The sequence below is a fragment of the Sinohyriopsis cumingii genome, chromosome 6 (assembly GCF_028554795.1).
Source record: "Sinohyriopsis cumingii isolate HCF-2022 chromosome 6, ASM2855479v2, whole genome shotgun sequence".
Taxonomy (NCBI): Eukaryota; Metazoa; Mollusca; class Bivalvia; order Unionida; family Unionidae; genus Sinohyriopsis; species Sinohyriopsis cumingii.
The window spans coordinates 38,648,214-38,664,730 of record NC_142966.1 but is presented as its reverse complement, the minus strand read 5'-3'; the positions used below and the strand labels follow the sequence as shown (position 1 = coordinate 38,664,730).

Sequence of the window (16,517 nt, the reverse complement as noted above, 5' to 3'; positions counted from 1 at the left end):
GACAAATAGAAATGTACTCATGATGATCAATACAGACTGACAGATAGCAATTTAATCATGATGATCAATGCAGACTGACAGACAGAACTTTAATCATGATGATCAATGCAAATTGACAGATAGAAATTTAACCATGATGATCAATGCAAATTGACAGATAGAAATTTAATCATGATGATCAATGCAAATTGATAAAAAGTTGGTCATGATGATCAATGCAGATTGACAACAATTTAACCATGCTGATCAAAGCAAATTGACAAATCAAAATTTCATCCACATGAAAAATTTCATCAACTTGAAATCTCTTTATTAATGTATCTGATGTAATAATTAAAGCACAAAATTATTCCTGGTTAGGTTCTGGAAAAAATGTCTAAATTAATATTAAATGAATGAATATAGAAATATATCGAGTTTGACTTTTGAAGATTATAATTTCCTCTTACTATTGAGTAAAGTATGTAGATGAAAGAAATTTTCTGCTTTAAGAAAGATTGCAATGACTGTATGAAATCAATGACTATGAAATCAATGACCATATGAAATCAAACTTCATGGAGTCATTTTATGGCAAGTCATGAATTCTGGATAATTTTTTGTAAGTTATGACTTGACTGCTGTCTTTTGAATAAAATGTTATGCCAATAGTTTTATATTCAGATGTTGTCTTAACTTAATTACTTCAACTATAAATTAATGACATGAATGATGCCATAACACTGACATATCAAGGAAATAGTTATGTCAAATATTGTGCATTAAATGACTCCAATTCACACCAACATACATTTTCAACAGTGACCTGAGTGAATTGTGAAGGCCATAGAAAATGTGCTATTTATAAATTGTCAAACTTTTTTTGCATTCAATGTTAACACCATAAAGTTTGATTAAGTCTCAACTGCAAACTAAAAAAGCATTTATGTGATATGGATGCCACTACCAATATGGTGCAATTAAAAAAAAATTAAATATGCAGGGGTCGAGTGATAAGTCAAGCAGGCCCTTAGTTCTCAATCAAATTTAATAATGTTGAGCATCATACTGAAGCTAGGTATTTCCAGTATAAATCCTCAGGCCAAATTTAGTTTCAACCCAATAAGTTCTTCAAAAAACGTTTATAAAGTGAAGATGAAATTGGTGAATAATGGACAAGATATGACATGATGTGTTAGACATGGGTAAAATATGGAAGCACCAAAAAAACTTACTCGATACTTAGATTTTGTCCCACTGGCATGCAGAAAACAAACTGCATGGCACTCCATAGTCTGTGAAATTCCTGGCACTCATTTACATTTATTACACCATTTTCTGGAGGTTTTCCTCGCCAAATCTCATCATCCAGGAATGTCTGGATTTGGAATAAGATGGCCTGGAACATGGATAGACCACAGCAAAGTTTCTCTTGTGTAAGAAGTTGTGCAGCCTTGGACATGTCAGCTTGCTGCAATCAGCAGAATACAGACATTTAGTTATAGATATTAAAGTTTTAATACGTTGTCAAAAAAAATGATATGCTTGACAAATTAATAACAATGTCTGGCATGGCATGGGTCATCAAACTGTGAGAAATGTATAAACTAGGTCTGTGGAAAATCAAACAATATCTACAAGCCTCGAATGTTTCAGAACATAATTGTTATTAATGTGTTCCAAAAGATCTATGCCAGATACACTGTATAAATATTGTTCACTTGTGTAATATGCAATGAGTCGCTATTCAAATCTATAATAAAATGACAAGGAAGTTGGCTAAAACAATGGTGGATATTCTAAGGGTGGAAAATCTGACCAGACCAACCATCCAAAGTACCTCAAGAAATAAGTGAACCTACTTGATTTTTTAGCTGATGCATCATATAATAGTGCAAGGATGATAATTCCCTTTATCCTGACCAGCTGGGATAACACAAAATCATTGTTGGGTAAGGAAAAGTTCATGCAAGTAGCCCAAAATTTGCATAGAAAAAAAATTTGAAACCAACTACCCTGCATCATCCTTGCTGGGCTAGTAAGTGAAAAATAGAACTGTCACTTCCTGATAGTAAATAATAAGAAGAAAAGAATATGAATACAGTGATTAATCCCAGCACTCACTAAATAAAATATTTAACTGAAATGGAAAACATCACAAAACATTTAAATAGTTCCTTCAAAGAGTTCTCCTTCTTGACCATAAAATAAAAAATCATAAAATGCCTGTGGAGTATAACAATGAGGAGTTTTTTTAGAAGAGTACTGGTGTAAAAATGATAACAGCTAAATCTAAATTTTCAGCTTTCCCCCCAAACTGTCCTGAGTTTTATTATTTGTCTGCCAAACTGCTCAATTTTTTAAGTATAACTTTGATTACTACCATGTCTCTGTCTGAAGGACAAGTATATCTGTGTATTTATCTCTTACTGAAAATGGCAAGGATGTTCCAAATGATGGTTATACCTGCTGGCTGCCATGTTGGGAGATGACATTAATGACGTGCAGTGCAGAATATTTGGTCACTAAACGGTCCATAGCTTTCTTGGCCCTTACTCTCCTGTCCTCCTTGCTTTCATTATCTAATAATTATAGTAGTAATTTTTGTATTAGTAGCAGTAGTAATAATGATGACAATAACAATAACAATAACAACAACAGTGACAATAAAAACAAAACAAAAGTTCCAGGAATTGATGAACCCAACTTTTTGCTGAAAAACATTACCTAATATCAAGGTGCAATAAAATTTGTTGAAATCCAATAATAATACATGCAATAAACCGTTTATTTTGGAAACAAACATAGATGGGTCTGTCAATTAGTAGTGCAGTGAGTACTCAAGTTTATCTTAAATTCAACTCCAAATCATGGACAAAAGCACTCATTAAAAGTAATCAATGGAATTATTGTGCAGGGAAAAGATAAAAGTAATCAATGGAATTATTGTGCAGGGAAAAGACAAAAGTAATCAATGGAATTATTGTGCAGGGAAAAAAAAAAGTAATCAATGCAATTATTGTGCAGGGGAAAACATAAAAGTAATCAACTGAATTATTGTGTAGGGGAAAAGATAAAAGTAGTCAATGCAATTATTGTGCAGGGGAAAACGTGGAAGGGTCTGATTATTAGAAGCTGTAACTCAGCTAAATGATGACATAGATTGCAGACAATTGAACTCCTCCATTAACTTAAAGCAGCAAGCCAAATGTGGTTGATATCCAATAATTATTAAGGGAATTATTGTGCAAAAACAAAAGTGGGTGGTGTCTTAGAAACAGAGGCTATAACTCTGCTAAATGATGGATCAGAACACATAAATGAATTTATCCAAAGGCTCAAGTATATTCAGCTGCATATCAAACATGGTTAAAGCTAATACTGTACCATATATATTCACTTAGAAGTCAAGTCCAACTGCAAACAACAAATATCCTGATCTACCATAGCATAATGCACCTGCAGACAAGGTCCTAAGTTGTTTGTTCTACTAATAGCTCCTAACAAACTGCACTAACCCAGATCTGCTGGCACATTATGCATCAACAGATTTGCAGTTAGGTCAAACTTATAAGTGAGTATATACAGTACCAATCAAGGGATTCAACCTGTGGAAACAAAAGTGGGTAGGTTCCAACAATAAGGGGATATTACTCTGCTAAATGATGATGTTGGACACAAAGAATTAAATTCATCCAAGGTTTTATCAATATCTAGCTGCATACCAAATGTTTGGGTTCAAATCCAGTTTTTGTGCTGAAGTAAAAGGGGGTGGACATTATAAAAGGGTCTATAACTCTTGTCAAACAATGACATTATAACAGGGCCTATAACTCTTGTCAAACAATGACATTATAACAGGGCCAATAACTCTTGTCAAACAATGACATTATAACAGGGCCTATAACTCTTGTCAAACAATGACATTATAACAGGGCCTATAACTCTTGCCAAACAATGACATTATAACAGGGCCTATAACTCTTGTCAAACAATGACATTATAACAGGGCCTATAGCTCTTGCCAAACAATGACATTATAACAGGGCTTATAACTCTTGCCAAACAATGACATTATAACAGGGCATATAACTCTTGCCAAACAATGACATTATAACAGGGCCTATAACTCTTGCCAAACAATGACATTATAACAGGGCCTATAACTCTTGTCAAACAATGACATTATAACAGGGCCTATAACTCTTGCCAAACAATGACATCAAATGCTGACAATCAAACTCAGCTAAGGCCTCATCAATATCAAGCTGCTAGAAAATGTTTCAAATTTAATACTAATTAAGGGAATGACTATGCAGAAATGAAAGTGAGTGGGTCTGACCATCAAGGGATATAACTCTGCTAAATGATGATGTAGAATGGTGAAAATTGAACTAAACCAAGTTTTGGATACCAAATTTCATTGAAATCTAAAAATAATTGAGAGGTACTATGTGGAAACAAAAGTACAATGGAGAGAAAGAGGGACATATAAACATATAGAAAGATGGACATACTGATGAAGAGTATGATGGACATACTGATGAAGAGTATGATGGACATATTGATAGATAGAAAGATGGACATACTGATGGATAGAAAGATGGACAAATTGATGGATAGAAAGATGGACAAACTGATGGATAGAAAGATGGACATACTGAAGGAGAGTAAGATAGACATACTGATGAAGTGTATGATGGACATACTGATAGATAGAAAGATGGACATACTGATGGATGGAAAGATGGACATACTGATGGATAGAAAGATGGACATACTGATAGATAGAAAGATGGACATACTGATGGAGAGTAAGACAGACTGATGAAGAGTATGATGGACATACTGATAGATAGAAAGATGGACATACTGATGGATAGAAAGATGGACATACTGATAGATAGAAAGATGGACATACTGATGGATAGAAAGATGGGCATACTGATGGATAGAAAGATGGACATACTGATGAAGAGTATGATGGACATACTGATGAAGAGTAAGATGGACATACTGATAGATAGAAAGGTGGACATACTGATGGATAGAAAGATGGATATACTGATAGATAGAACGATGGACATACTGATAGAAAGATGGACATACTGATGGATAGAAAGATGGACATACTGATGGATAGAAAGATGGACATAATGATGGATAGAAAGATGGACATACTGATGGATAGAAAGATGGACATACTGATGGATAGAAAGATCGACATACTGATGAAGAGCAAGATGGACATACTGATGGATAGAAAGATGGACATACTGATGGAGAGTAAGACAGACTGATGAAGAGTATGATGGACATACTGACAGATAGAAAGATGGACCTACTGATGGATAGAAAGATGGACATACTGATAGATAGAAAGATGGACATACTGATGGATGGAAAGATGGACATACTGATGGATAGAAAGATGGACATACTGATGGATAGAAAGATGGACATACTGATGAAGAGTATGATGGACATACTGATGAAGAGTAAGATGGACATACTGATAGAAAGGTGGACATACTGATGGATAGAAAGATGGATATACTGATAGATAGAACGATGGACATACTGATAGATAGAAAGATGGACATACTGATGGATAGAAAGATGGACATACTGATGGATAGAAAGATGGACATACTGATGGATAGAAAGATGGACATACTGATGGATAGAAAGATGGACATACTGATGAAGAGCAAGATGGACATACTGATGGATAGAAAGATGGACATAATGATGGATAGAAAGATGGACATACTGATGGATAGAAAGATGGATATACTGATGGATAGAAAGATGGACATAATGATGGATAGAAAGATGGACATACTGATGGATAGAAAGATGGATATACTGATAGATAGAACGATGGACATAATGATGGATAGAAAGATGGACATAATGATGGATAGAAAGATGGACATACTGATGGATAGAAAGATGGACATACTGATGAAGAGCAAGATGGACATACTGATGGATAGAAAGATGGACATACTGATGAAGAGTAAGATGGACATACTGATGAAGAGTATGATGGACATATTGATAGATAGAAAGATGGACATCCTGATGGATAGAAAGATGGACATACTGAAGGAGAGTAAGATAGACATACAGATGAAGAGTATGATGGACATACTGATAGATAGAAAGATGGACATACTGATGGATGGAAAGATGGACATACTGATAGAAAGAAAGATGGACATACTGATGGAGAGTAAGACAGACTCACTGATGAAGAGTATGATGGACATACTCATAGATAGAAAGATGGACATACTGATGGAGAGTAAGATGGACATACTGATAGATAGAAAGATAAACATACTGATGGAGAGTAAGATAGACTTACTGATGAAGAGTATGATGGACATACTCATAGATAGAAAGATGGACATACTGATGGATGGAAAGATGGACATACTGATAGATAGAAAGATGGACATACTGATGGAGAGTAAGATAGACTTACTGATGAAGAGTATGATGGACATACTCATAGATAGAAAGATGGACATACTGATGGAGAGTAAGATGGACATACTGATGGATAGAAAGATGGACATACTGATGGATAGAAAGATGGACATACTGATAGATAGAAAGATGGACATACTGATAGATAGAAAGATGGACATACTGTTGGATAGAAAGATGGACATACTGATGAAGAGTAAGATGGACAGACTGATAGACATAAAGATGGACATACTGTTGGATAGAAAGATGGACATACTGATGAAGAGTAAGATGGACATACTGATAGATAGAAAGATGGACATACTGATAGATAGAAAGATGGACATACTGATAGATAGAAAGATGGACATACTGATGAATAGTATGATGGACATACTGATGAAGAGTAAGATGGACATACTGATGAAGAGCAAGATGGACATACTGATGAAGAGTAAGATGGACATACTGATGAAGAGTATGATGGACATATTGATAGATAGAAAGATGGACATACTGATGGATAGAAAGATGGACATACTGAAGGAGAGTAAGATAGACATACTGATGAAGAGTATGATGGACATACTGATAGATAGAAAGATGGACATACTGATGGATAGAAAGATGGATATACTGATGGATAGAAAGATGGGCATACTGATGGATAGAAAGATGGACATACTGATGAAGAGTATGATGGACATACTGATGAAGAGTAAGATGGACATACTGATAGATAGAAAGGTGGACATACTGATGGATAGAAAGATGGATATACTGATAGATAGAACGATGGACATACTGATAGAAAGATGGACATACTGATGGATAGAACGATGGACATACTGATGGATAGAAAGATGGACATAATGATGGATAGAAAGATGGACATACTGATGGATAGAAAGATGGACATACTGATGGATAGAAAGATGGACATACTGATGAAGAGCAAGATGGACATACTGATGGATAGAAAGATGGACATACTGATGGAGAGTAAGACAGACTGATGAAGAGTATGATGGACATACTGACAGATAGAAAGATGGACCTACTGATGGATAGAAAGATGGACATACTGATAGATAGAAAGATGGACATACTGATGGATGGAAAGATGGACATACTGATGGATAGAAAGATGGACATACTGATGGATAGAAAGATGGACATACTGATGAAGAGTATGATGGACATACTGATGAAGAGTAAGATGGACATACTGATAGAAAGGTGGACATACTGATGGATAGAAAGATGGATATACTGATAGATAGAACGATGGACATACTGATAGATAGAAAGATGGACATACTGATGGATAGAAAGATGGACATACTGATGGATAGAAAGATGGACATACTGATGGATAGAAAGATGGACATACTGATGGATAGAAAGATGGACATACTGATGAAGAGCAAGATGGACATACTGATGGATAGAAAGATGGACATAATGATGGATAGAAAGATGGACATACTGATGGATAGAAAGATGGATATACTGATGGATAGAAAGATGGACATAATGATGGATAGAAAGATGGACATACTGATGGATAGAAAGATGGATATACTGATAGATAGAACGATGGACATAATGATGGATAGAAAGATGGACATAATGATGGATAGAAAGATGGACATACTGATGGATAGAAAGATGGACATACTGATGAAGAGCAAGATGGACATACTGATGGATAGAAAGATGGACATACTGATGAAGAGTAAGATGGACATACTGATGAAGAGTATGATGGACATATTGATAGATAGAAAGATGGACATCCTGATGGATAGAAAGATGGACATACTGAAGGAGAGTAAGATAGACATACAGATGAAGAGTATGATGGACATACTGATAGATAGAAAGATGGACATACTGATGGATGGAAAGATGGACATACTGATAGATAGAAAGATGGACATACTGATGGAGAGTAAGACAGACTCACTGATGAAGAGTATGATGGACATACTCATAGATAGAAAGATGGACATACTGATGGAGAGTAAGATGGACATACTGATAGATAGAAAGATAAACATACTGATGGAGAGTAAGATAGACTTACTGATGAAGAGTATGATGGACATACTCATAGATAGAAAGATGGACATACTGATGGATGGAAAGATGGACATACTGATAGATAGAAAGATGGACATACTGATGGAGAGTAAGATAGACTTACTGATGAAGAGTATGATGGACATACTCATAGATAGAAAGATGGACATACTGATGGAGAGTAAGATGGACATACTGATGGATAGAAAGATGGACATACTGATGGATAGAAAGATGGACATACTGATAGATAGAAAGATGGACATACTGATAGATAGAAAGATGGACATACTGTTGGATAGAAAGATGGACATACTGATGAAGAGTAAGATGGACAGACTGATAGACATAAAGATGGACATACTGTTGGATAGAAAGATGGACATACTGATGAAGAGTAAGATGGACATACTGATAGATAGAAAGATGGACATACTGATAGATAGAAAGATGGACATACTGATAGATAGAAAGATGGACATACTGATGAATAGTATGATGGACATACTGATGAAGAGTAAGATGGACATACTGATGAAGAGCAAGATGGACATACTGATGAAGAGTAAGATGGACATACTGATGGAGAGTATGATGGACATATTGATAGATAGAAAGATGGACATACTGATGGATAGAAAGATGGACATACTGAAGGAGAGTAAGATAGACATACTGATGAAGAGTATGATGGACATACTGATAGATAGAAAGATGGACATACTGATGGATAGAAAGATGGATATACTGATGGATAGAAAGATGGACATACTGATGAAGAGTAATATGGACATACTGATGAAGAGTATGAGGGACATATTGATAGATAGAAAGATGGACATACTGATGGATAGAAAGACGGACATACTGATGGATAGAAAGATGGACATACTGAAGGAGAGTAAGATAGACATACTGATGAAGAGTATGATGGACATACTGATAGATAGAAAGATGGACATACTGATGGATAGAAAGATGGACATACTGATGGATAGAAAGATGGACATACTGATGGATAGAAAGATGGATATACTGATTAAGAGTATGATGGACATACTGATGAAGAGTAAGATGGACATACTGATAGATAGAAAGATGGACATACTGATGGATAGAAAGATGAACACACTGATAGATAGAAAGATGGACATACTGATAGAAAGATGGACATACTGTTGGATAGAAAGATGGACATACTGATGAAGAGTAAGATGGACAGACTGATAGACATAAAGATGGACATACTGTTGGATAGAAAGATGGACATACTGATGAAGAGTAAGATGGACATACTGATAGATAGAAAGATGGACATACTGATGAAGAGTAAGATGGACATACTGATGGATAGAAAAATGGACATACCGATGAAGAGTATGATGGACATACTGATAGATAGAAAGATGGACATACTGATAGATAGAAAGATGGACATACTGATGAAGAGTATGATGGACATACTGATGGACATACTGATGAAGAGTAAGATGGACATACTGATGAAGAGTAAGATGGACATACTGATGAAGAGTAAGATGGACATACTGATGAAGAGTAAGATGGACATACTGATGAAGAGTATGATGGACATACTGATGGACATACTGATGAAGAGTAAGATGGACATACTGATGAAGAGTAAGATGGACATACTGATGGACATACTGATGAAGAGTAAGATGGACATACTGATGAAGAGTAAGATGGACATACTGATGAAGAGTAAGATGGACATACTGATGAAGAGTAAGATGGACATACTGATGAAGAGTATGATGGACCTACTGATGAAGAGTAAGATGGACATACTGATGAAGAGTAAGATGGACATACTGATGGACATACTGATGAAGAGTAAGATGGACATACTGATGAAGAGTAAGATGGACATACTGATGAAGAGTAAGATGGACATACTGATGGACATACTGATGAAGAGTAAGATGGACATACTGATGAAGAGTACGATGGACATACTGATGAAGAGTAAGATGGACATACTGATGAAGAGTAAGATGGACATACTGATGAAGAGTATGATGGACATACTGATGGACATACTGATGAAGAGTAAGATGGACATACTGATGAAGAGTAAGATGGACATACTGATGGACATACTGATGAAGAGTAAGATGGACATACTGATGAAGAGTAAGATGGACATACTGATGAAGAGTAAGATGGACATACTGATGAAGAGTAAGATGGACATACTGATGAAGAGTATGATGGACATACTGATGGACATACTGATGAAGAGTAAGATGGACATACTGATGAAGAGTAAGATGGACATACTGATGAAGAGTAAGATGGACATACTGATGGACATACTGATGAAGAGTAAGATGGACATACTGATGAAGAGTAAGATGGACATACTGATGAAGAGTAAGATGGACATACTGATGAAGAGTATGATGGACATACTGATGAAGAGTATGATGGACATACTGATGAAGAGTATGATGGACATACTGATGGACATACTGATGAAGAGTATGATGGACATACTGATAGATAGAAAGATGGACATACTGATGAAGAGTAAGATGGACATACTGATGAAGAGTAAGATGGACATACTGATGAAGAGTAAGATGGACATACTGATGAAGAGTAAGATGGACATACTGATGGACATACTGATGAAGAGTAAGATGGACATACGGATGAAGAGTATGATGGACATACTGATGAAGAGTATGATGGACATACTGATGAAGAGTAAGATGGTCATACTGATGAAGAGTAAGATGGACATACTGATGAAGAGTATGATGGACATACTGATGGACATACTGATGAAGAGTATGATGGACATACTGATGAAGAGTAAGATGGACAAACTGATGAAGAGTAAGATGGACATACTGATGAAGAGTATGATGGACATACTGATGGACATACTGATGAAGAGTATGATGGACATACTGATGAAGAGTAAGATGGACATACTGATGAAGAGTAAGATGGACATACTGATGAAGAGTATGATGGACATACTGATGAAGAGTAAGATGGACATACTGATGAAGAGTAAGATGGACATACTGATGGACATACTGATGAAGAGTAAGATGGACATACTGATGGACATACTGAAGAAGAGTAAGATGGACATACTGATGAAGAGTAAGATGGACATACTGATGGACATACTGATGAAGAGTAAGATGGACATACTGATGAAGAGTAAGATGGACATACTGATGAAGAGTGAGATGGACATACTGATGGACATACTGATGAAGAGTAAGATGGACATACTGATGAAGAGTATGATGGACATACTGATGGACATACTGATGAAGAGTATGATGGACATACTGATGAAGAGTAAGATGGACATACTGATGAAGAGTATGATGGACATACTGATGGACGTACTGATGAAGAGTATGATGGACATACTGATGAAGAGTAAGATGGACATACTGATGAAGAGTAAGATGGACATACTGATGGACATACTGATGAAGAGTAAGATGGACATACTGATGAAGAGTAAGATGGACATAATGATGAAGAGTATGATGGACATACTGATGAAGAGTAAGATGGACATACTGATGAAGAGTAAGATGGACATACTGATGAAGAGTAAGATGGACATACTGATGAAGAGTAAGATGGACATACTGATGGACATACTGATGAAGAGTAAGATGGACATACTGATGAAGAGTATGATGGACATATTGATAGACATAAAAATGGACATACTGTTGGATAGAAAGATGGACATACTGATGGAGAGTAAGACAGACTGATGAAGAGTATGATGGACATACTGACAGATAGAAAGATGGACATACTGATGGATAGAAAGATGGACATACTGATGGAGAGTAAGACAGACTGATGAAGAGTATGATGGACATACTGACAGATAGAAAGATGGACATACTGATGGATAGAAAGATGGACATACTGATAGATAGAAAGATGGACATACTGATGGATAGAAAGATGGACATACTGATGGATAGAAAGATGGACATACTGATGGATAGAAAGATGGACATACTGATGAAGAGTATGATGGACATACTGATGAAGAGTAAGATGGACATACTGATAGATAGAAAGATGGACATACTGATGGATAGAAAGATGGACATACTGATAGATAGAAAGATGGACATACTGATAGATAGAAAGATGGACATACTGATGAAGATTAAGATGGACATACTGATGGACATACTGATGAAGAGTAAGATGGACATACTGATGAAGAGTAAGATGGACATACTGATGGACATACTGATGAAGAGTAAGATGGACATACTGATGAAGAGTAAGATGGACATACTGATGGACATACTGATGAAGAGTAAGATGGACATACTGATGGACATACTGATGAAGAGTAAGATGGACATACTGATGAAGAGTAAGATGGACATACTGATGAAGAGTATGATGGACATACTGATGAAGAGTAAGATGGACATACTGATGAAGAGTAAGATGGACATACTGATGAAGAGTAAGATGGACATACTGATGAAGAGTATGATGGACATACTGATGAAGAGTAAGATGGACATACTGTTGGATAGAAAGATGGACATACTGATGGAGAGTAAGATGGACATACTGATAGATAGAAAGATGGACATACTGATTGGGAGTAAGACAGACTGATGAAGAGTATGATGGACATACTGACAGATAGAAAGATGGACATACTGATGGAGAGTAAGATGGACATACTGATGGATAGAAAGATGGACATACTGATGGATAGAAAGATGGACATACTGATAGATAGAAAGATGGACATACTGATGGAGAGTAAGACAGACTGATGAAGAGTATGATGGACATACTGACAGATAGAAAGATGGACATACTGATGGATAGAAAGATGGACATACTGATAGATAGAAAGATGGACATACTGATGGATAGAAAGATGGACATACTGATGGATAGAAAGATGGACATACTGATGGATAGAAAGATGGATATACTGATTAAGAGTATGATGGACATACTGATGAAGAGTAAGATGGACATACTGATAGATAGAAAGATGGACATACTGATGGATAGAAAGATGAACATACTGATAGATAGAAAGATGGACATACTGATAGAAAGATGGACATACTGTTGGATAGAAAGATGGACATACTGATGAAGAGTAAGATGGACAGACTGATAGACATAAAGATGGACATACTGTTGGATTGAAAGATGGACATACTGATGAAGAGTAAGATGGACATACTGATAGATAGAAAGATGGACATACTGATGAAGAGTAAGATGGACATACTGATGGATAGAAAAATGGACATACTGATGAAGAGTATGATGGACATGCTGATAGATAGAAAGATGGACATACTGATAGATAGAAAGATGGACATACTGATGAAGAGTATGATGGACATACTGATGGACATACTGATGAAGAGTAAGATGGACATACTGATGAAGAGTAAGATGGACATACTGATGAAGAGTAAGATGGACATACTGATGAAGAGTAAGATGGACATACTGATGAAGAGTATGATGGACATACTGATGGACATACTGATGAAGAGTAAGATGGACATACTGATGAAGAGTAAGATGGACATACTGATGGACATACTGATGAAGAGTAAGATGGACATACTGATGAAGAGTAAGATGGACATACTGATGAAGAGTAAGAAGGACATACTGATGAAGAGTAAGATGGACATACTGATGAAGAGTATGATGGACATACTGATGAAGAGTAAGATGGACATACTGATGAAGAGTAAGATGGACATACTGATGGACATACTGATGAAGAGTATGATGGACATACTGATGAAGAGTATGATGGACATATTGATAGACATAAAGATGGACATACTGTTGGATAGAAAGATGGACATACTGATGGAGAGTAAGATGGACATACTGATAGATAGAAAGATAGACATACTGATGGATAGAAAGATGGACATACTGATGGAGAGTAAGATGGACATACTGATGGATAGAAAGATGGACATACTGATGGAGAGTAAGACAGACTGATGAAGAGTATGATGGACATACTGACAGATAGAAAGATGGACATACTGATGGAGAGTAAGATGGACATACTGATGGATAGAAAGATGGACATACTGATGGATAGAAAGATGGACATACTGATAGATAGAAAGATGGACATACTGATGGAGAGTAAGACAGACTGATGAAGAGTATGATGGACATACTGACAGATAGAAAGATGGACATACTGATGGATAGAAAGATGGGCATACTGATAGATAGAAAGATGGACATACTGATGGATAGAAAGATGGACATACTGATGGATAGAAAGATGGACATACTGATGGATAGAAAGATGGACATACTGATGAAGAGTATGATGGACATACTGATGAAGAGTAAGATGGACATACTGATAGATAGAAAGATGGACATACTGATGGACAGAAAGATGGACATACTGATAGATAGAAAGATGGACATACTGTTGGATAGAAAGATGGACATACTGATGAAGAGTAAGATGGACAGACTGATAGACATAAAGATGGACATACTGTTGGATAGAAAGATGGACATACTGATGAAGAGTAAGATGGACATACTGATAGATAGAAAGATGGACATACTGATGAAGAGTAAGATGGACATACTGATGGATAGAAAAATGGACATACTGATGAAGAGTATGATGGACATACTGATAGATAGAAAGATGGACATACTGATAGATAGAAAGATGGACATACTGATGAAGAGTATGATGGACATAACTGATGGACATACTGATGAAGAGTAAGATGGACATACTGATGAAGAGTAAGATGGACATACTGATGAAGAGTAAGATGGACATACTGATGAAGAGTAAGATGGACATACTGATGAAGAGTATGATGGACATACTGATGGACATACTGATGAAGAGTAAGATGGACATACTGATGAAGAGTAAGATGGACATACTGATGAAGAGTAAGATGGACATACTGATGGACATACTGATGAAGAGTAAGATGGACATACTGATGAAGAGTAAGATGGACATACTGATGAAGAGTAAGATGGACATACTGATGAAGAGTGAGATGGACATACTGATGAAGAGTATGATGGACATACTGATGAAGAGTAAGATGGACATACTGATGAAGAGTAAGATGGACATACTGATGGACATACTGATGAAGAGTATGATGGACATACTGATGAAGAGTATGATGGACATATTGATAGACATAAAGATGGACATACTGTTGGATAGAAAGATGGACATACTGATGGAGAGTAAGATGGACATACTGATAGATAGAAAGATGGACATACTGATGGAGAGTAAGACAGACTGATGAAGAGTATGATGGACATACTGACAGATAGAAAGATGGACATACTGATGGAGAGTAAGATGGACATACTGATGGATAGAAAGATGGACATACTGATGGATAGAAAGATGGACATACTGATGGAGAGTAAGACAGACTGATGAAGAGTATGATGGACATACTGACAGATAGAAAGATGGACATACTGATGGATTGAAAGATGGACATACTGATAGATAGAAAGATGGACATACAGATGGATAGAAAGATGGACATACTGATGGATAGAAAGATGGACATACTGATGGATAGAAAGATGGACATACTGATGAAGAGTATGATGGACATACTGATGAAGAGTAAGATGGACATACTGATAGATAGAAAGATGGACATACTGATGGATAGAAAGATGGACATTCTGATAGATAGAAAGATGGACATACTGATAGATAGAAAGATGGACATACTGTTGGATAGAAAGATGGACATACTGATGAAGAGTAAGATGGACAGACTGATAGACATAAAGATGGACATACTGTTGGATAGAAAGATGGACATACTGATGAAGAGTAAGATGGACATACTGATAGATAGAAAGATGGACATACTGATGAAGAGTAAGATGGACATACTGAT

At 36.1% G+C, this 16,517-nt stretch overlaps 1 protein-coding gene across 2 annotated transcripts in view; it reads right to left on the bottom strand.

The window, feature by feature from the left end:
* Positions 1 to 16,517, bottom strand: part of LOC149796741 (cytoplasmic FMR1-interacting protein 1-like) — a 190,522-nt gene that overhangs the window by 26,782 nt on the left and 147,223 nt on the right. For both annotated transcript variants that reach the window (XM_089961389.1, XM_089961390.1), the window contains 2 exons: positions 2,446 to 2,561; positions 1,215 to 1,450 (listed from right to left, as the gene is read on the bottom strand). In XM_089961389.1, the coding sequence (XP_089817515.1) occupies positions 1,215 to 1,450; positions 2,446 to 2,561 (352 nt within the window). The remainder of the gene's footprint in view (positions 1 to 1,214; positions 1,451 to 2,445; positions 2,562 to 16,517) is intronic.